Consider the following 21,314-nt stretch of genomic DNA (forward strand, 5'->3'; position numbering starts at 1 on the left):
TGGAGTGGGTAGCCTATCCCTTCGCCAGCGGATCTTCCCGACCCAGGAATTGAACCAGGGTCTCCCACATTGCAGGAGGATTTTTTACCAGCTGAGCCACAGGGGAAGCCTGGGAGTCACAAAGATTTAAAAAGTAAAGAAGAACTCATGTCAAAGCTGCCGTCAGGTAGCGCCAGTAACAGTTTCTTGCACATTTCTTCCCTCAGTAACCCCCCCACAGAAGGCAGACTTTATTGGAACAGCTCTGTCTTCCCTGTGAAGTCTCTGCTGGCACCAGTTTGCTGGCACTGCCCCGCAGACCTGGACAGTGGGGGAATGCCTGCCTTATCCTGGTTTTATCACAGGATATTGGATATAGTTCCCTGTGCTATATTTGCAGCATGGGGGATCTTTAGTTGCAGCATGTTTTAGGACTTTGCTTTTTTCTATTCGATATGTGATAGTTTATACCTGCTAATCCCAAACTCTTAATACATCCCTCCCTTACCCCACCTTGGCAAGCTAGGCAGCAGTTTTGATTTTATGTATTTATTTTAGTTTAGTTTTATGTATTTGTTTTAATTTTGGCTGTGCTGGGTCTTCGTTGCTGCGAGAGTTTTTCTCTAGTTGCAGCGAGTTGGGGCTACTCTCTCTTTGCGATATGCGGGCTTCTCATTGAGGTGGCTTCTCTTCTTGTGGAGCCCGGACTCTAGGGCACGTGGGCTCAGCAGTTGTGGCTCCCAGGCTCTAGAGCACAGGCTCAATAATTGTGGCGCATGGGCTTAGTTGCTCTGTGGCATGTGGGATCTTCCTGCACCGGGGATTGAACCCAAGTGTGCTGCATTACCAGGCAGATTCTTTACCACTGAGCCACCAGGGAAAGCCCACGTGCCCACATTTTGTATCCCTGTGGTTGCCCAGGACACCCCTTAAATATCAGACAGCTGAGTATCAATGCCCAGAGTGGAGGAGCTGAACTCATTCGGGTCAGGTTTTCATCCATTCTACAAGTATTTGTTGAGTGCCTCCTATGTACCTGGCACTGCTCTGGGCTCTGGCGATTCAGTGGTGAATAAAACAAAGATGCGGGCCCTAGCAGAACTTACATTCTAGAAGGGGAGATAAGGGATAATTAATATTAGAACAGTGATGGATGCAATAGAGAAAAATGAAGCGGGAGAAGGAAGGGAAAGCCTGAGAGGCAAAGAAACATAGTTTAGAGAGAGTGGCAGGGAAGATCTCGTATAGAGGTGACATTTGAGCAGAGATACAGAGGACCTGAGGGAGGGGCCACAGTGGGATGCACAGCCATGAGATCGCCGAGGAAATGGGTGTAGCTGGGGAAGCCATCCAAGGCTGAGCCCTGGCCGTCTGACACTAAGAGGTCAGGAGATGAAGAGGACCCAGCAAAGGAGACTGAACAGGAAGAAGAAAACCGGGTGAGTGAGATGTCCTGGAAGCCAAGTGAGCAAAGCACAGAAGGATGACGGGTGATCAGCTGTGAGCAGCACTGCCGCAGGTTCAAGGAAGAAAAGAGGACAGAACTGACCAGTGCACTGAGCAACACGGAGCAAGTGGACCTTTTCAAGAGCAAGTTTGGTGGAATACAGCCTGTACGGGGTGGCCTCAAGAAAGAATGGAGGCGGGACTTCCCTGCTGGTGCAGTGGCTAAGACTCCTCGCTCCCAATGCAGAGGGCCTGGGTTCAGTCTCTGGTCAGGAAAGTAGACCTCCCCCACCACAACTAACCTGCATGCCGCAATGACAATCACATATCCCAAGTGCCACAGCTAAGACCTAGCACAGCCAAATAAATAAATATCTAAAACAAGAATGGGAGGAGAGGAATTGGAGACGGGCATGGTCCACTCTTCCGAGTTTTTTTGTGAAAGGGGACGGAAAATGGGACAGTTACCAGAGGAGCAAAGGGAATTGAGAGTTGTTTTGTTTTTTTTTAAGATGGTGTTAAGCACCATAAACAGGTGCTTTAGGTGGGTGGAAGTGATCCAGTAAAGGCAGGGAGAATTGTGGGGCCGCATCCTTGAGCAGTGAGGGCAGGGTGGGTTTTGCCCAGGGCAGAGGCTCCCTTGGATGGAGGTGCGGATCACACAAGGGGACGCTCCTTCTGATTTTCTCAGTGAAATAGGAAGCACAATCTTCAGCTGAGACTCAGGGTAGAGAAGAACGTGTCGGAAGCTCGAATGTGAAACCGTCTGGGATGGAAGGACTGTGGGCCAGGGGAGGATGGTAGGGCTGCTGGGCAGTATTGAGGGCCTGCTTGAGGTCCCAGATCATAAACTTAAGGTGAGACGAGTGAGGGCATCTGACTGCACAGGCACATTTGAGGTCAAGGGTGAAGGTGAAGTGTAGGCAGAGGGGCGGATGTAACCAGGTCAGGGATTTTTCCGGTGAATGTGACCAAAGCAGAGAGGATCAAGGTGGTGGAGAGGGTTTGCAAGAGACTCTGGCTGGGTGAGGAAGAAGATAAGCACGCTTGGGAGTTAGAGAGAGGACAGAAGCCAGCACCAGTGGACCGGCAGTGGTGGAGGATCAAAGAACTCTGAGTCCGAGGGATGGAGGGAGTGAGGTGGGAAGATAAGGAAATCAAGAGACTTCCCTGGCGGTCCAGCGGTTAAGACTACGCTCCCACTGCAGGGGTTGCGGGTTTGATCCTTGGTCGCGGAACTAACATCCCACATGCCCACTGGTGTGCCCCAAAAGTAAGATAAACAAGTGCAGCTGAGTGGATGGACATAATCATTCACTAAAGGAAATCAAATGCATTAGCTCTCTGAAGGGATTTCCATCAATACCCACAGTCTCTCCAAAATGTTCAGAGAGGGGCCATACCATCCTCCCAGTCAAGACGGAGAAAGAAGATTGATCAAGTTAACATCAGGTGCGGACAGCAGATTGACATCAGTTGATTCCAACAACCTGAGCTGGAGTTCTCCGATGTCACCCACTCAGATGTCACACGCTCGTCCAGGTGTCATGTCTGTGTCCTCCCACTTTCCAGGATGGGGGTAGGGCAGGACCATGGGGCTTCTGTCTCGGTGTCATCAGCACATCTGTTCCTTAATTATCAGTTGGCCTTGGTGTCTGGCTGGCTGCCCAGTGGTGACTGTCCTCTCGTGCCCTTGTAAAGGAATGTGTGCACTCCCCACACTGATGGGCTACCGATAAGATCACATCCTGGGTGCTGATAATCATCTCTCCAATAACTGGCTTTTTGGGGCACCTCCCTGAAGTTCCTGATCACACTGTACCCCACCCCTAGTCCTGCCACGCTAATGTGCTAACACTCCTGACCAACAGCATGAGGGAGGTGGGCACCGTGGCACAGGTGAATGGGGCTGTAAGCAGTAGGAAGGGGGCTGCTCTGCTCTGAGAGGGTGCTGTGAAATCACACACACACAAAGTCTACCATGCCCAGCTCTCCTGGACATCCAGGGATCTTTGGGCCGATCAATAGATTGCAGCCTGGCTGGACAGAATCCCAAGGTAGGATAAGCCATGGAGGGTGGAAGGAGTCACATTTGAGCCCCAGGGATCTTCCCAGCCCTTCCTGGCTCTCTTTGAAGTCAGAAAGAGGCTCAACACTTATACTGAGCACTTGGTGGCTTCCTCGCCCTCCCGACCCATCCTCATCTGTATGGATGGCCTGCCCCTTGCCTTTTCTGCATGCTGAATGCTATCTTATCCTTGGAAGATCCCCTCAAATGTTCCCTTCTGGACAGAATTTGTCATTCATCCCACTGGGAGCACGCTGGTCCTCCCCTCTATAGGGGTGTTCACCACATGGTTGAACCCAAAGCCTGTCTGGCTCCTTTGCTGGACCTGAGTTCCTGGGCACTTTGGCTTCCCCAGAGCCTGGCATGGGTCTGGCATAGGACTGAGTAAATGAAAGATACTGGCAGTTAAGAGTGCAGGAACGAATAAATGAATGGGTGGAGATGGATGATTCCTGACACAGTCGGGGTGATGGAGGAGGAGGAGGGCACCTTATAAGAAAGTGTGGGCATCCCAGCTCTGTCCTCTAGAAGAGTTTTCATTTTAAGAGTCCCACTTCCTTCCGTAAGCTCAGATCCCTGTGGGACAGATACAGAGAGTTCTTCTGGGCCTCTCTTCTTCCTTTAGCTCTAGGCTTAGCATTTTTAGGGGGTTCAGATGAGGCAGAAATGGCTAAAATATACTGAGTTCCCGCTATAGGTCTAACACCAGGCTAGACATTTTTACAGATGTGGCCTTGTTTACTAAAAATAGCACCCCAGTTCTGTGAAATTGATTCTATTATATTATCCCATTTTTACAGCTAAGAAAAGGGGTTCAGAGACACTAAGTGAATTGTCTAAGGTCATACAGCTAATGTCTAGCAAAGGATGGGGTTTGAACTTGAAACCTACTCAAGGAGCCAGGGCTGGATGGGCTAGAGATCAAGTGACACTGAGGAACCAGAGGCCAGGGTGGCTGGTGGCAGGGCCAGCCCTGCTCTGGAGACAGGGGCTCTGAGTTCTAGTCCTGGCCTGGCCTCTTTTACTGGCAGACAGTGGGTGAGACTTTGCCCATCTCCAAGCCTCAGTGTCCACGTGTGGATCTGCTGCCCCTCGGGGGTCTCTTCCAAGTAAATGCTGCAGAAATCAAGGTGGATGTAAGGAGCTGTTGGCCCTTCCTTGGGACGTTCCTTCCTTTCTCTGCCAAATAGTGACCAAAGGGCAGGGCCGCACATTAGATAATGGTTAACTGGATCTGTATCCAGAGGCCCCATCTATAAGGAGGCCACTGAGCTGGCCAAGATTCCACAGAATGCAGTGGGTGAAGGTGCTGGGAGGGGTGGTGGGGGCCGCTGCCCTCTTGGGGCTGGGGATCATTGTGGGTCACTTTGCCATCCCCAAGGGGGCTGACTCGCCAGCCCCCAGTGCCTCAGCCTCCCAGGACCTGGACATGAAGATCCTCGAGACGCTCATGGAACAGCTAGATGCCAACAGGATCCGGGAGAACCTTAGGTGAGAGGCCTGCCTTTGCGCTTCTCCCGTGTGCCAGAGGCCCCTCCCTGACCCTGGACCCACCCCTCTCTTGCCCATCCTGCAGAGAGTTCTCCAAGGAGCCGCATCTGGCCACCAGCCCCCGGGATGAGGCGCTGGTGCAGCTGCTGCTGCAGCGCTGGCAGGACCCGGAGTCAGGCCTGGACTCAGCCGGGACCACCGAGTACGAAGTGCTGCTGTCCTTCCCCAACGGAGAGCAGCCCAACCGCGTGGATGTGGGTGAGTTCCGGCTCTGGCTCAGGGATGCCTGTGGGCTGGGGGAGCTGCCGGGCCCCGCCCCAACACCACCCTCTCTCAACAGTGAACTCCACTGGGGCCATCCTCTTCTCCTGCCGACACAGTGAAGAGAACGTGACTGGGGAGCAGGGGGACCCCAATGTGGTGCCACCCTATGCTGCCTATGCTCCCCCCGGAACCCCACAGGTGGGCCTGGGATGCCCCCTCCCCAGTGCCATGGCCCAACTCCCCCTTGTTCCCACCTCAGCTGCTCCCATCCTGACCCCAGGGGCTGTTAAGAAAAGTGCCTCAACTGGGGCTCAGGCCCCCCCAGAATTTACTCACTTCCACCCTCCATTACCACTCCTTTTGCCCATCACTTAGTCATTCAACAAACACTAATGGGCCCTGCTCCAGGCCTGGCCTGATACAGGGTACCTGGACACAGAGCACAGAGAAAACCAGGTGTGACTTGGTCTTGGGGAGCTGAGAAGCTCTGGGTGAGGTGAGGGGACGGGATCTAAATCCTTCATCCAGCCATTCAGCCTTTCCCTCTCTTTCCTGGGCCTGGTTCTAAGTCACCTTCTCTTGGGAACAGGGCCCCCTCGTCTATGCCAACCAGGGCTCAGAAGAAGACTTCAAGGAACTACAGAGAAAGGAAGTAAAACTCCAAGACAGCATTGCCTTGACCCGCTATGGGGGTGTAGGGCGCGGGGCTAAGGTAAGCAGCAACCCCAAGTGCGAGGGGCTGGGTGGGGAGAGGGGCCGGCAGTGGACAGGAGGAGTGAGGGGCAGGGGATGAGCAGTGCTGAGTGGGGCACCAAGCCCTGGGCTTGGGGCAGAAGAGGGGGTGATTCCTCCTTCCACCCACGATGGCTGCTGTGGGACTCCGTCCACCCAGGTTCTAGTCCATGGGTAGGCCCAAAGAATACTTATGTGCTTTGTAACCGTGGGTGCCTCCCACAACGTCCCTGAGCCTTGGGAAATAAAGGAATTGGGAAAAAATTTCAGCTTTCATATTCTGGAATTCTAAGTCCTCCTATGAAGTAGTTCTCCTGAATATCTGACTTAAATCCCTCCTGTTGTCCCCTCCCACCCACCAGTTTGCTTCTTTTCAATACAGACTTTTGATGGAGGATTCCATGCCTATTGCTATTTATTATTATTTTATTTATTAATTTTATTTTTGGCTGCACTGGGTCATGGTTGTTTGATACGGGCTTTCTCTAGTTGCAAGAACAGGGTGGGAGGCTATTCTTCATTGTGGTGCACGTGGCTACTCCTTTTGTCTAGCACCAACCCCAGGGCACTCGAGCTTCAGTGGTTGCAATGCACAGGCTCCACAGTTGTGGCTCAAGGGCTTACTTGCCCTGCTGCACGTGCAATCTTCCAGACCAGGGTTTAAACCAGTGTCCCCTGCATTGCAAGGCAGATTCTTAATCACTGGACTACTAGGGAAGCCCTGTCTATGGTTTTTAAATGTTTATTTACTTACTTATTTTAAATATAAAAATGTATATAACAAGAGATGGGACTAGGGAGTTAGTGTTTAGTGGGTTAAGAGCTTCAAATTTGCAAAATGAAGAGAGTTCTGGAGATAAATGGAGGTGATGGTAGCACAATAATAGGAATGTACTTAATGCCACTGGACTGTACTCTTTTTTTTCTTTTTTTTTAGTATTTGTTTGTTTGGCTGTCCTGGGACTTAGTTGTGGCACTCAGTAGCTGCAGAATGCGAACTCAGTTGTGGCATGTGGGATCTAGTCCCTGAACTGTACACTTAGATACTAAATTTTATGTTATGTGTATTCATCACAGTTTTTTTCTACAGTAGTAAAACATATTTATCAGTTTTCAGAATCAATAGCTAGAAAAAAATAAAAGATTATAATTGCAAGCCATAATGAGAATATGATTAACCTAACAATATAAAGCTTCTGCCTGCAATGCGGGAGACCTGGATTCCATCCCTGGGTCAGGAAGATCCCCTGGAGAAAGAAATGGCAACCCACTCCAGTATTTTTGCCTGGAGAATCCCATGGACGGAGTAGCCTGGTAGGCTACAGTCCATGGCGTCGCAAAGAGTCGGACACGACTGAGTGACTTCACTTTCTAACTTTCTAACAATATAAAATAATTACATACAATTTGAGGGGTCAAGCAGAGGGATGCAGTAAGTGGAAGTGCATACCTGCACATGTTTTCAGCCACCCAGCCAGTCTCTTGGTTGGTGCATTTAATCCATTTACATTTAAGGTTATTACTGACATGTATGATCCTATTACCATTTTCTTAATTGTCTTGGGTGTATTTTCTGTACATAGTTTCCTTCTCTTGTGTTTCCTACCTAGAGAAGTTCCTTTAGCATTTGTTGTAAAGCTGGTTTGGTGGTGCTGAGTTCTCTTAACTCTTGCTTGTCTGGAAAGATTTTGATTTCTCCATCAATAGGAATGAGAGTCTTTGAGAGTATAGTAGTCTTGGCTGTAGGTTCTTCCCTTTCATCACTTTAAATATATCATGCCATTCCCTTCTGGCTTGTAGAGTTTCTGTTGAGAAATCAGCTGATAACCTGATGGGAGTTCCCATGTATGTTATTTGTCAATTTCCCCTTGTTGCTTTTTAAAATATATATATAATATTTACTTATTTGGCAGCCCAGGTCTTAGTTGAAGTAGATGAGATCTTCAGTTTTCACTGTAGTATATGGGATCTTTAGTTTCTGTATGCAAACTCTTAGTTGTGGCATGCGGGATCTTTGTTCCCTGACCAGGGGTCTAACCTGGGCCCCGTGCATTGGGAACGAGGGGCCCTGGCCCCTGAACCACCAGAGAAGTTCCTCCCTTGTTGCTTTTAATATTTTATCTTTGTCTTTAATTTTTGTCAGTTTGATTACTATGTGCTTCAGTGTGTTCCTCCTTGGATTTATCCTGGATTTATCTCTGTGCTTCCTGGACTTGGTTGACTATTTCCTTTCCCGTGTTAGGGAAGTTTTCAGCTATTATCTTGTCAAAATATTTTCTCAGGTCTTTTCTCTTTCTTCTCTTTCTGGGATCCCTATAATACAATTGTTGGTGCCTTTAATGTTGTCCCAGAGGTCTCTTAGGCTGTTTTCTTTTCTTTTCTTTTTTTTTCATTCTTTTTTCTATATTCTATTCTCTGGCAGTGATTTCCACATTCTATCCTCCAGGTCATTTATCTGTTCTTCTGCCTCAATTATTCTGCTATTGATTCTTTATAGTGTATTATTCATCTCTGTTTCTTTGTTCTTTAGTTCTTCTAGTTTCTTGCATCTTCTCCATTATTTTCCCAAGACCCTGGATCATCTTCACTATCATTATTCTGAATTATTTTTCTGGAAGGTAACCTAACTCCACTTAATTTTTCTGGAGCTTTATCTTGTCCCTTCATCTGGGATGTAACTTTTTGTTTTTTCATCCTGATTAACTTTCTGTAATGTGGTTTTTGTTCTAACCAATTGTGGTTCTCCTAGCTTCTTTTGTCTGTCCTCTGAAGGAAGAGGCTAAGAGTTTTGTGTAAGCTTCCTTATGGGAGGGACTGAGTCTTGCTCTGGTGGGCAGGGCTGTGCTCAGTAAAGCTTTAATCCAATTATCTGCTGATGGGTGGGGTTGCACTCCCTCCCTGTTAGTTGTTTGGCCGGCCTATGGGCTCTATGATAGGGTTAACAGCAACCTCCAAGACAGCTTATATGAAGGGGGGCCTTCCAGGAGTGCTATTGCCAGTGCCCCCATCCCTGTGGTGAGCCCCCGCTGACCCACGCCTCTGCAGGAGACCCTGCAATTCTAGCACGTGGTTCAGTCTCCGTGGGGTCACCGCTCCTTCCCTCTGGGTCTTGGTGCCACAGATTTTGTCTGTGCCCTCCAAGACTGGGGTCTGTTTCACCCAGTCCTGTGGAGCTCCCATAACCAAATCCTGCTGGCCTTCAAGGTCAGATTCCCTGGGGGTCCCAGCCCCTTTGTCAGACCCCCAGGCTGGGAGGCCCGACGTGGGGCTCAGAACCTTCATGACGGTGGAGAGCTTCTTCGGTATTCTGTGCTTCAGTTTGGGGGTCACCCACACGGCGGGTGTAGGATTTGATTTAGTTGTGATTGTGCCCCTCCGACCCTCTCATTGCAGCATCTTCTTTGTCTTTGGAAGCAGTGTATCTTTTTTTGATGGGTTCCAGCATCCTCCTGTTGATGGTTGTTCAACAGATAGTTGTAATTTTGGTGCTCTCGTGGGAGGAGATGAGTGCATATCCTTCTAATCCACTGTTTTGAACCAGAAGCCCTCTCATCACAATTCTAAAAGTAAAAATAAATACATACATACATACATAAAAGAAGTGCCCTGGATAAGAGCCGGTGGGGAAAAAAAAGAAAGGAAAGGGGAACAGGTGTGGTAAAATGATACAGACAACGAAACTCAGTTAAAAAAAGTATAGAATGAAAAAAAGTTTTCTCATAATGCCACCCTCCAAAGAGGTAGCTTTGTTTGTTTATGGAACATGATCCAGAGTTTCCTTGGGAAGAAGAACATATGAAGGTATATTCTCATTTCTTTCTCTTTTTTAATATAAAAGTTATCATACAGTACCCACTGTTCTGAACTGCGCTCTTTTCATCTTAATATATCTTAGAGGAAATTCCCTGGTGGCCCAGCAGTTAGGACTACTTGCTTCTACTGCAGGGGGCCCGAGTTCCATCCCTGGTCAGAAACTAAGATCCCAAAAGCCACTCAGCCTGGCAAAAAACAAACAAACAAAAAGTCATCCTGGAGATCATTCTCAAGTGGTACATAAACTCTGTCCTTGATCTTCTTTTTTAATGTACTGTTTTGTTTTCATTGACTTAAAATATGTGTAACATAAACTTTACCATGTTAACCATTCTTTAATGGGTCTTCGTTGCTGTGAGGGCTTTTCTCTGGTTGCAGTGAACACAGCTTCTCATTACAGTAACTTCTCTTATTGCAGCTTCTGGGCTTTAAGGCACAGGCTCAACAGATGTGGCACACGGGCTTAGTTTCTCCGAGGCATGTGGGATCTTCCTAGTTCAAGGATCGAACCCATATACCCTGCATTGGCAGGCAGATTCTTTACCACTGAGCCACTAGGGAAGCCTGGTGAACTGTTTTTTAAATGTGAGTTGCAATTGCATTAAGAACATTCACAGTGTCACGCAGCCATCACTTCGACCCATTTCCAGGTTGCTTTCATGGTTCCACGTGAAACTCTGTACCCATTTAACACTCTTATTCTCCCTCTGCAGCCCCTAGTAACCTCTATTTGACTTTCTTGGCCTATTCTAGGTACCTCACATAAGAGGAATCATGCAATATTTGTCTTTTTGTGTCTGGCTTACTTCACTTAGCACAGTGTTTTGAGGTTCATTGATGTGTCAGAGCTTCACTCCTTTTTAAGACTGAGAAATTTCCGATTGCATGCTATATACTAGCTTTTGCTTATCTGTACACCAGTGTGGACAGCTGCGTTGTTTCTGTCTTCTGGCTGCTATGAATAATGCTTATATGAATGGGGTGTACGAGCACCTTCTCCCTCCTTCATACAGCTGCGTGTTACTCCACTGCAGCGTACCTCAGTTTAATGGCCCCCCTGAGGAGCCGTTGGCTACACTCAACAGTCTTCTGCTGTCTCAAGCAGCACTGCAACAAATGACTTGTGTAAGAGTCACCTTGCTGGTAGGAAGACAGACCTGTCCTGGCTTCCACAGTGGTGAAAGGAGGAAGAGGAGCAATGTGAGATGTGCCCCCTTTTCACTGCCCTTCCCTAAACACAGCCTCCTCTGCTTCCTGCAGGCTGTGAATGCTGCCAAGTACGGAGTGGCTGGAGTGCTAGTGTACACGGACCCCAAAGACATCAACGACGGGAAGAGCTTGCCGAACGAGACCTTCCCACACTCCTGGTGCCTGCCTCCCTCAGGCGTGGAGCGAGGCTCCTACTTCGAGTATTTTGGGGACCCCTTGACTCCTTACCTTCCAGCTAGGCCCTACTCCTTCCGCTTAAACTCCGACAATGCCTCTGGATTTCCTCCAATTCCCATTCAGCCCATTGGCTTCGAGGATGCACAAGTCCTTCTCTGGTGAGCTTGTGCCCTGGGGTCTCCTGCCCACTCTCTGGTGGTGGCCCCCCAACTTCAACCCCCACGTCCTTCCTCTGAAGGGCCTCCCCCTCTTCCCCAGTAACCTTGGAGGAAACTTAGCGCCCGCTGACTGGCAGGGAGGACTGGGCTGTGACTACAATTTGGGGCCAGGCTTCCGGTCGAATTCTATCTTCCCAGAAGACAGGTAAGATGGAGCCCCTCCTCCCCCAACACTCCCATTCTCTTCCCTTGTTATGCTTTTTTTTTTTTATGTATTTATTTATTTGTTTTTTGGCCGAGCTGGGTCTTCGTTGCTGTAGTAGAATTTCTCTCATTGCGACAATCAGGGGCTGGGCTCTAGTTGTGGCGTGCTGGCTTCTCATTGTGGCTTCTCTTGTTGCCAAGCACAGGCTTGCGAGCATGTGGGCTTTAGTAGATGTGGGCTCAGTAGTTGTGGCTCACAGACTCAGCTGCTCCATGGCACACGGCGTCTTCCTGGACCAGGGATCAAATCAGTATCCCTTGCATTGCAAAGCGGATTCTTGACCACTGGACAACCAGGGAAGTCGGTTATGCTTCCCTGACCCTGGGCTTCCTCTTTGCTCATTTCGAGGCCTGGCCCTTCCCTTTCTCCTCTCTCCCAACCCCTCCTTGATTCCAAAATACCTGTCTTGTCCTGGGGAAGCCTGTGGATCAGTTGTGTGCCCCACAAGTCTCTGTGGAGTCCCCCAACCTCACCTTGGACCTCTGTTCTCCAGCCACCCCCTCTCTTGAACACACCAAGCTCCTTCCCAAATCAGGGCCTCTGGACTTGCTGTTCTGCCTGATGGAACACCCTTCCCCAAGCTCTGCCATTCCTGGCCTGCCCTAACACCCCACCTGCCACCAGGCATCTTATCCGTGTCACCCCAAGCTCCTTTGCTGCCTGCAGTTGCTCACTTCCTTGGGGTCTGGCTGCTCCAGGAGAGGGAGATCCCACGAGGGTGGGGTCCATGTCTGTCTCAGCCATTGCCCAGAGCTGGCACGATGCTGACATACACTAAGTATCCAGTAACCAAGTGAGTACAAAGGAGAACTGGAGTTGGAAGAGCTGGGCTCTAGCCTCGCTCTCTCTCCTGGTATTTCCAAGTAGGTGACTTTGCCAGGTTCCTTTCTGACTCTGGGCCTCAGGTTTTCCTGCATTTTGGAGTGGGGAGTGGGTGGTGCCAAGACTCCTGTCCCCCTCCAGCCAGGTGAACGTGAGTGTCCACAACCGCCTGGAGCTGCGGAACTCCTCCAACGTCCTGGGGATCATCCGCGGGGCTGTGGAGCCAGGTGAGTGCCGCCTCTCGGCTCCGGCGCCCCCAGGACCCCGCCCAACCCTGGGAGCCGCTGACCACGCCCCTCGGCCCCGCCTGGCTGCCCCGCCCACCTTTGCTCCTCTGAGGTTTCTGACTCTGCTCCTCTTGCCAGACCGCTATGTGCTATATGGAAACCACCGGGACAGCTGGGTTCACGGGGCTGTGGACCCCAGCACTGGTACTGCCGTCCTCCTGGAGCTCTCCCGCGTCCTGGGGACTCTGCTGAAAAAGGGTGAGCGGGCCGCCCTGCCCCGGTCCAGGGACTCGCTCCCCAAGAGGGCACCTAAACCTAGCCCTCTCTGAATTTTGGGCGCTGACACCCCCTCCACTCTCGCATTCGCCTGTGCCCAAGCCTAAGGGCCCTGGGGGCAGACATGTATGACACTAGCCCTGGCTTCGCTCAAATAGCCCAATGCGGTACAGGGAACTCTTGCAATACCTTCTGAGGGACTTCTGCACCCCTCCAGTGAAGCGAGATCAGGTGTGGTCGCGAGCAAGACCGTGCCCAGGCTCTGCCCTCGGGGAGCCTCAGCTTGGTTGAGGCAGGGGGACAGACAGTCGTTAACTCCACAAACATTTCAGCCATGCCTACTGTGTGCCAGGCCAGCTCTAGGCACTGGACGTCCCCCCAGAGAACCCCAGAATTCTGACTGAAACGACAACTATGAAAAGTGCTATTAGGAAAAATATCTACCGGGCTTTCCAGGTGGAAGCCAGAGCTCAGGGAGGTGGCAGTTCCAGGTGGGGGTGGGGATACAGGTGGGAAAGAGTGGCTGCACCAGGTGGCAGAGCTGTGTATTTCCTAAAAATAGGGACATTTTCTTTCATAACCACGCTACAATGATCAGAATCAGAAAATTAAAATCTTTTTCCAATTGTTCCAAAAACTTTCAAAAATTATTTATTTACAGTTTGGCTGTTCTGGGTCTTCACTGCCCCTCGAGGGCTTTCTCTGGTTGCAACGTGCAGGCCTTTCTTGTGCAGCACAGGGCTTAGTTACACCAAGGCATGTGAGATCTTAGTTCCCCGGCCAGGGATCAGACTTGTGTCCCCTGGAAGATGGATTCTTAACCACTAGGCCACCAGGGAAGTCCCTCCAATAACATTTAGAGCAAAAGAATGTTCTGGCCCAAGAGTCAGTCCAGGAGCACAGGTTGCACGTGTAGTAATCGCATGGGTCGTCTGAAATAGTTTCTTAGCTGTTTTTTCTTTCATGATCCTGATATTTAGTTTGTTGACTGTCCGGATTAGATTCAGCTTATGCATTTTGGGCAGAAAAAAGTGTGGGAACTTTCCATTCAAAGCATGTAATCATTTTATACTTAAAAAAATCGTGATTTAAAACAAAAAGATGAGAAATGATCAAAGGGGACTGAGTTGCAGCCAGAGATGGGAGTACAGCCCAGAGCACACAGTGCCGTGGAGGGTGAGGGGAATCTGAAGGAGGTGAGGGGCAAGCAAGGACTCCGAGGCTTCCAGGAGGTGACTGAGGACTGTGGCAAGAGCAGTGAGGGCATGAGACTGGAGATGGGAGCCAGCCTGCAGGAGGCTACGAGAGCGATGTGGGGCGTTGGTTAAGCCCCTGAATTCTGGAGCCAGACCCTGAATTTGAACTCTGGCTCTGCTGCCTACCAGCTGTGTAATCCTGGGCAAGTCATTAAACCTCTCTGTGGCTCCATTTCGTCAATGGAGACAATGAGAGTCTGTCTTTCAAGACCTTCTTGTAAGGACTGGCTCAATATGGAGAAGGCTCTAAGGACAACGTGAGTGTTTCATCACTAAATGAATAGGAGTAGAGGCCAGTTTTGCATAAGATGCCAGGAAGAGAGTTAGGGGATCTCCAATCATCACACCCAGAGAGAAGAGAGGGGCAGGGCATTCTGGCAGAACGGACCACGGGACTGAAGGAGATTGGTGTGGGGGTGGGGGGGGAAGTTGGGGGTGTCAAAGCAGAGGAGAGGCCCTGGTAAAAAGAGGGTGGAGCCTCAGCGAAGGTTTGGCCGGGGAGGTGCCAAGACCTACCTCCAATTGCCAGCTGCCCTGTGGGTTCCAGCCCTCTCTCCCATCCACATGCCCAACTTTCCCCCTAAGCCACCCCGAGATCTGAAGGATCTTGCCCTCCAGTACTTTATTCCCCTCCCCAGGCACCTGGCGTCCCCGCAGATCAATCGTGTTTGCGAGCTGGGGGGCAGAGGAGTTTGGGCTCATCGGCTCCACAGAATTCACGGAGGTGAGTGAGCCCCGCAGGTGGGCGCGCGAGGGGATTCCCCGGGCGGGCCGCGCGGGGCTGACGTGGTCGCGTCCACCTGCAGGAGTTCTTCAGCAAGCTGCAGGAGCGCGCCGTGGCCTACATCAATGTGGACATATCAGTGTTTGGTATGAGGGGCGGCGGGGATGACTTGGGGAGTGGGGACACGGAAGGGCGGGGCCCGAATAGAGTCTTCCTTGGAGAAGGAAATGGCAACCCACTCCAGTACTCTTGCTGGGAAAATCCCATGGACAGAGGAGCGTAGTAGGCTACAGTCCACGGGGTCGCAGAGTCGGACACGACTTCACTTTCACTTTTTTGGATCCTCTCACAGCCAATGCCACCCTCAGGGTGCAGGGCACGCCCCCGATCCAAAGCGTCGTCTTCTCCGCTGCCAAACAGGTGGAAAGGGGAGGGGCTGGGAGCGGGGCGGGAGGAGGCTTGTCGGGGGCGGGGCTACACGGGGTAGGCGGAGCTGATACTTCGGAGAGGGGCGGGGGGTGGGACTGAGGCTGCGGGGAGGGGCTTGTAGGACCTGCAGGATTGTGCAAGGGCTGGAGACCCTGGTGGGTGGTGCGTAGGACCTGCCTGGTTGTTGGACCTGGGGAGGGGCCAGCCGCAGACTAGATTCCCCTCCACTCAGATCTCCGCACCGGGCTCCAGCGGTCTCAGCATCTATGACAATTGGATCCGATATTACAACCGTAGCAGCCCCGTGTACGGCCTGGTCCCCAGGTGAGCCCGGGGCCGGGATGGGGATCCCTGCCTGGTGAGCTGGCCCAGTGCCCTGCAGCCTGACCATATTCCTTCCCATAGTCTGGGGACTCTGGGCGCTGGCAGCGACTATGCCCCCTTCATTCACTTCCTGGGCATCTCCTCCATGGACATCGCCTACACCTATGACCGGGTAAGTGGGCAGCCCTTAGTCCCCAGCCCGGGACTTTGCTGCACTAGCCCCCTGCTCTCCCTCGGGCTGCTCCTGTGCAAACTGCATCCATCCCTCAGTAGTTGTGCTACCTCAATATCCTCTCTTGAGCATGTTCATCCTCATCTATGTTATTTTATCAAATTTAAGACACCACTGAGTATAAGATGCACTGTTATGATATGCATTATTCAGGAGGGAAAAAATACATGGTCAGTTGATTTCTGGATGACATTGACTGTAAGAAGCATCCTGATTTCAGACATCTTACAATGTGAAAAAACATTTGTCTGAGTAGATTAAAAAACAGAAAATACCCTTTCTCCCCTGCATGGCCACTCTGCTCCTGAGTGGTGGAGCTGGGATTTGAATCCTCCTGTCTGACTGCAAAGCCTCAGGTTCTTCTTAATGTGAAACGGGAAACTGGCACCTGACCCAGCTCTGCCACTTATTAGTTGTGTGATGTCAGGAAGGTTACTTAACCTCTCTGAGCCCATTTCCTCCTCTGTAAAGTGGGAACCCGAGAACCTGCCTCACAGATGTGCTGACAACTGATGCGAGATATGGCTCTACATTGAACTCCTCCTTCCATTTCTCATCCCAAGCTTGTCACCCGTGGGTCTTGTTTCCTCAGAGCAAGACCTCAGCCCGGATCTACCCCACCTACCACACAGCCTTTGACACCTTTGATTACGTGGACAAGTTTTTGGACCCTGGTGAGGAAGGGGGCAAAGGGTCTCCTGCAGTGGAAGGAGGCGGGGCTGAAGGCTGAGCCTGGCCTTGTCGCCCTGCCCGCCAGGTTTCAGCAGCCATCAGGCCGTGGCCCAGACCGCGGGAAACGTGCTTCTCCGGCTCAGTGACAGCCTCTTCCTGCCTCTTAACGTCAGTGACTACAGCGAGACCCTCCGCAGCTTCCTGCAGGCTGCCGAGAACCTCAGTGTCCTATTGGAGCAGCACAATATCAGCCTCGGTACGGAGACCCCGATATCGAGGCATGGGGAGCCTTGTGCCCCCAGGGCTAAGATGCTGGGTGTTCCCCCACAGGACCTTTGGTGACCGCAGTGGAGAAGTTTGAGGGGGCAGCCACGTCATTCAACCAACGCATTGCAACACTGCAGGAGGGCACCCCCAAGTAAGCAAGGGTTGCAAGCAGGTGTCTGGGAGGGCAGAATCCAGGGCAGGATGCAGGCTGGCAGCTGGGCTGCTGGCTGTAGGGTGACCAGAGGGTCTGGTCACCCTTAGTCCCCTGCAGGTGCGGATGATCAATGACCAGCTGATGCTCTTGGAACGGACCTTCCTGAGCTCACAAGCCTTCCCGGAAGAACGCTACTACAGGTGAGCCTGTCCAAAGCTCTTGGGAGGCGCGGTGAGATGAGGCTGGGCAGTGGGCACCCACCCGAGGGAGGAGAATGTCACTTTTGCTGGCCTTTAGGGCACAACGCAGTCCCTTGAGATGGCTGGGAAGTCAGGCTCAAAGAGGGGGTAGGTAAATCAGTTAAGGTCACCCTGGGACTAGAGCCTACATCTCCTCCCACTACCAGCAGAGAGGTGCTTTTGTCCCCAGCTGTATACAGGAGCTGTTGCAGGCTGCAGCTCTGCCCATTCTTGGCCCCTGCATGACCTTGATCCTCCCCCATTTCCCCCTTCAGCCATGTGCTCTGGGCACCCCGCACCGGCTCTGTGGCCACGTTCCCCGGCCTGTCCAATGCCTATTCGCAGGCCGAGAACACAGGCCACGACCGTCCCACAGCCTGGGATGAGGTGCAGAGACAGCTCAGCATCGTGGTGGCAGCCCTGGAGGGCGCGGCAGCCACCCTGAGGCCCGTGGCTGACCTCTGACCCCGCCCTCATCCTCCAGTTCCCACCCCCACTCTCTAGCCTACCCTCTCCTCCTCCAGTTGTCTTTGAGTGTGTCCCCATCTCCCTTCATGCTAGGAAAGGGCACGACCACAGGACCCTCTTAAACTTCTGAGGGTCCCACAGGTGTGGACGCTTGAAGGGAGTGGCAAGCGCCAGATGAAAATTTCCTTCTTGCTGGATCGTGGTTGGCAGAGTGAACAGGAGACAGGGATGAGGGGAATGGCAAAACCAACTGCTCTTGGTAGCAGGTGGGTGGAGACGGGACACATAATGCCAACCTTAGATGCCAACTCAGAGACCACCAGAGCCACCCCCAGTGATCGGCAAGGCAACTAAGACCCAGGGTGGACAGGGCAAGGTCCAGTTTGGGTTCCTCTTCCCCCACGCCCCCAGCACGTCTCAACTCCTCCCTGCCCTCCCCAAATAAATCAAGCCGAGCTGTTGTTCCTTGTATCTCCTTGTATCATGTGGGAATCATGAAAAAGGAAGCCTGAGCGCTTCAGCCCCAGTCTCGGGGCTCTGGGAGACCAAACAGTCCTCTTCATACCTCCGTCCTGGGTCTGTCCACAGCCTCATCTTCCTCCTCTGCCATGACCACGTCTTCCAGAGTGTGCCCTCCAAGTTTGTTCCCCACCAGTATCTGGCAGGTCCCGGCAGGTGGCAGTCCCTCCTCAGTGTAACGACCCCTCAGGAACACCACTCTCTCCTGTCCATCTAAGGGTAGTCCGTGGGCCTGGCACAGGTCCTGTGCCTCCTTGGGTCCATCCAGGGCCAGCAGGTGGACCACGAAGCCCAGGGGCAAGGTCTGGCCCTTGGGGGTGCTGAGAGCACGAGCAAGGCGGGCCAGGGCTCCCCGGCGGGCACGGCCCACATGGCACTGCACAGCACAGCTCTGAAGGTAGGGCAGCGTCCGGAGCAGGCGAAAGAGGCGGGCGGCATTGCCTTCCCGGAAGGCGGAGTCAACTGCCAGGGTGGTGCGCAGGGCCGGGCGGGAACGCAGGGCTGCAGGCAGCTGCAGAACCTCATGAAGGGCCTCTACTGAGCCTGGAAGGGTAATCCGAATGAGGGTGTTGAGTCTGGAACCAGGCCCATCTTCCATGCCATCCCCTTTCAGTGGTATCTGACTCTTGGCAACCCCATGGACTGCAACCTGCCAGGCTCCTCTGTCCACGGGATTCTCCAGGCAAGAATCCTGGAGTGGGTTGCCATGCCCTCCTCCAGGGGATCTTCCCAACCCAGGGACCGAATCCCTGTCTCTTACATCTCTTGCATTGGCAGGCAGGTTCTTTACCACTGGTGCCATCTGGGAAGTCCATCCCCTTAGGTTTCCCCCATCCCCCTCCCACCTTCTTGAATCTTCAGCCACCTCCTCTGGCCTGCCCCCACCCCCAACTCACTCCTCCCCCACCAGCTCCTGCTCTCACCACGCCCCATCCCAAGCCAAGCCCACCCTCCCTACCCCTTAACTTAGCCCCTTCTTGATCCTTATCAGAATTTGTTGCCAGTGATTCTAGAATTCCATCAAATAGTCTGGGTCCTCATAATAAAGTAAGGCAGTGTTTACAGATGAAGGAAAGAGGCTGTGATCATTTAATGACTTGCCTGAGACTGTCCTAGAGCTCATATATATTTAAGAAGGTGACCCAATCAAATCCAAGTTTTCTGACTTGAAACCCAGCCCTTTCTCCACTGCCCTAGCTGCCCCAAGGTTTGGGAGTTGGTTCTGCCACACCTTCTGCTGTCCACCTGGTAAGGCAGTTTCTTTTTCAAATTCTGCTTCTCCCCTTCCAAGGAGAATGACAACAACACAGGGACCTTGGGTAAACTGAAGCTTCTGACCCATTTGCTGTTTAGTCACTAAGTCGTGTCTGACTCTTTGTGACCCAAAGGACTACAGCACACCAGGCTCCTCTGTCCTCCATTGTCTCCCAGAGTTTGCTCAAATTCATGTCCATTGAGTCTGTGATGCTATCTAACCATCTCAACCTCTGCCACCCCCTTCTCCTCCTGCCCTCAGCTTTCCCAGCATCAGGGTCTTTTCCAATGAGTTGGCTCCTCACATCAGATGGCCTAAGTACTAGAGCTTCAGCTTCAGTCTTTCCAGTGAATATTCACAGTTGATCTCCTTTAGGATTGACTGACCCATTAGTGGGTGGTTAAGTCAATAGCATTTCATTAAATTAAGCAAATTAATTAAAAAGCATCATCTATCCATAGGAAAGAATCTAGTCTTGAACCTTCTATCTCATATATTTGTTGACATATGTGTTCTTGGCTGTTTTGCAATACTAACTGAAATGGAGGTTTAAAAGAAAAAACTTGAAAATCACTATCTAGGTTCAACTGTCCCATTCCAACTCTATCCCCTCCACTTTCATAATGAGAAAGCCGAGACCCAGAGAAGGGAAGGGACTGGTCAGAAGGTTCATGGAAGGGCTCAGTGGATCTTGTGCAATGCTGAGACACACATTTAGGAGACATTTAGATGGAGAGGGAGCTACTGGTCAGGTTTGAAAGTCTCTCCTTCTTTTCTCGGCCTCCGCTCTGCAGCGGGGACCCTGACTCACCCAGGTTATACAGCAGAAAGAGGCCCTGGAAGGTGGCCTGGCGGGGGTGGGGACCGGCGCCCAGCGCGTAGCAGCGGCGCAGAGAACCGAAGCTCTCCTGGACCTGGGCTTGCAGCAACGTTGGGTCCATTGGCCCGTGCGTCGCGCTGGGTCCGAGCCTTGCCACCACGGCCAGCAGCACGGCCAGAGCCGATTCCAGCACCAACGCCGTCTCGACGTCGCTCGCGCTTTGCAGGGCCAAGTCCAGCCGCACCGCGCGCAACCGGTCCGCCACGAAGCTGGCCACCTCCGCGCAGGATGCGTCGGTGCGCTCGGCCACCTCGCTGGCCAGGTAGCGCACGGTGGCCAGCAGCACGGGCGGCGGACGAAGCTGACTCGGCGGGGGCCGGATCTTCCCGGCGGCTGGCCGGCTGTACTCCTTCACCGCGCGCTGCGGGTCGGCGCGGGGCCGGTCCCCGCGGCACCCCGGCGCCACCTCGAAGCGGTGCAGGCGGCGCTCCTTTTCGCGCTGGGCGCGCTCGGCGGCCGGACACATGTCCAGGCACGTGCCCACGGGCAGCTCGTAGGCGGGCATAGGTGGGCTGGGGGGAAAGGACGGGCGCTCAGCATCCAGTGGACAGCGGCGGCCCCTCGCCCCATTCTGCGGGAGAGCACGCCAAGGCTGGCGAAGGCGGGGCCAACCTTCCCGGCCCGCCTCCCCGCCCCGGTCTGAAGCTTCCCCCGCCCGTCTGGCCGCCGCAGTCCTCACCGAGTCCCGTCGCCTCCCACAGATCTCCGTGCAGGCCTCCCGAGACCCTCTGCGTTGTAGTTCGGCGTCGCCAACACTGTTCCTCACGTTCAGGTCCCACTTAGGCCCAATCACAGTGCACCGCTATAGTCGGACCACTCCCATGATGCACCACTTTATAGTTCCCTTCCGCAACCAATCGCTTTGCAGAAGAGGCGGGGCAGGCGTGGAGCCACGCCTTCCCGGGCTCCCGCCCTGTAATCCCATCACTGTTCAGCTCTGAACCACCCGTCCCAAGTGGGGACACCCG

General features: G+C 52.5%; 2 protein-coding genes across 2 annotated transcripts; one reads left to right on the forward strand and one right to left on the reverse strand.

The window, feature by feature from the left end:
* The first annotated feature begins 4,784 nt into the window (after positions 1–4,784).
* On the forward strand, positions 4,785–17,817 carry NAALADL1 (N-acetylated alpha-linked acidic dipeptidase like 1). Its single transcript, XM_055415584.2, has 18 exons — positions 4,785–4,984; positions 5,070–5,242; positions 5,325–5,446; positions 5,838–5,960; positions 11,054–11,337; positions 11,438–11,542; positions 12,566–12,651; positions 12,790–12,909; positions 14,822–14,907; positions 14,990–15,053; positions 15,260–15,327; positions 15,569–15,660; positions 15,742–15,832; positions 16,485–16,566; positions 16,650–16,820; positions 16,895–16,982; positions 17,093–17,185; positions 17,500–17,817. The coding sequence occupies exons 1-18, from the start codon at positions 4,785–4,787 to the stop codon at positions 17,687–17,689; spliced, it is 2,238 nt and encodes a 745-aa protein (XP_055271559.2). The 3' UTR covers positions 17,690–17,817.
* SAC3D1 (SAC3 domain containing 1) lies at positions 17,678–21,174 on the reverse strand. Its single transcript, XM_088832139.1, has 3 exons — positions 21,026–21,174; positions 20,278–20,858; positions 17,678–18,754 (listed from the first exon to the last, which is right to left on the reverse strand). The coding sequence occupies exons 2-3, from the start codon at positions 20,849–20,851 to the stop codon at positions 18,252–18,254; spliced, it is 1,077 nt and encodes a 358-aa protein (XP_088688265.1). The 5' UTR covers positions 20,852–20,858; positions 21,026–21,174; the 3' UTR covers positions 17,678–18,251.
* Positions 21,175–21,314: the final 140 nt, after the last annotated feature.

Source organism: Moschus berezovskii, chromosome 25 (genome assembly GCF_049115385.1).
Source record: "Moschus berezovskii isolate FMDL1 chromosome 25, NW_MosBer_1.0, whole genome shotgun sequence".
NCBI classification, from domain to species: domain Eukaryota; kingdom Metazoa; phylum Chordata; class Mammalia; order Artiodactyla; family Moschidae; genus Moschus; species Moschus berezovskii.

Coding starts and splice junctions, on each gene's coding strand:
- SAC3D1 (XM_088832139.1), bottom strand. CDS start 20,851: ATGCCCGCCTACGAGCTGCCCGTGGGCACGTGCCTGGACATGTGTCCG. Junction 18,755..20,277: donor CTTTCTGCTGTATAACCTGG/GTGAGTCAGGGT, acceptor TTACCCTTCCAG/GCTCAGTAGAGGCCCTTCAT.
- NAALADL1 (XM_055415584.2), top strand. CDS start 4,785: ATGCAGTGGGTGAAGGTGCTGGGAGGGGTGGTGGGGGCCGCTGCCCTC. Junction 15,054..15,259: donor TGTGGACATATCAGTGTTTG/GTATGAGGGGCG, acceptor ATCCTCTCACAG/CCAATGCCACCCTCAGGGTG. Junction 15,833..16,484: donor TCGCCTACACCTATGACCGG/GTAAGTGGGCAG, acceptor TTGTTTCCTCAG/AGCAAGACCTCAGCCCGGAT.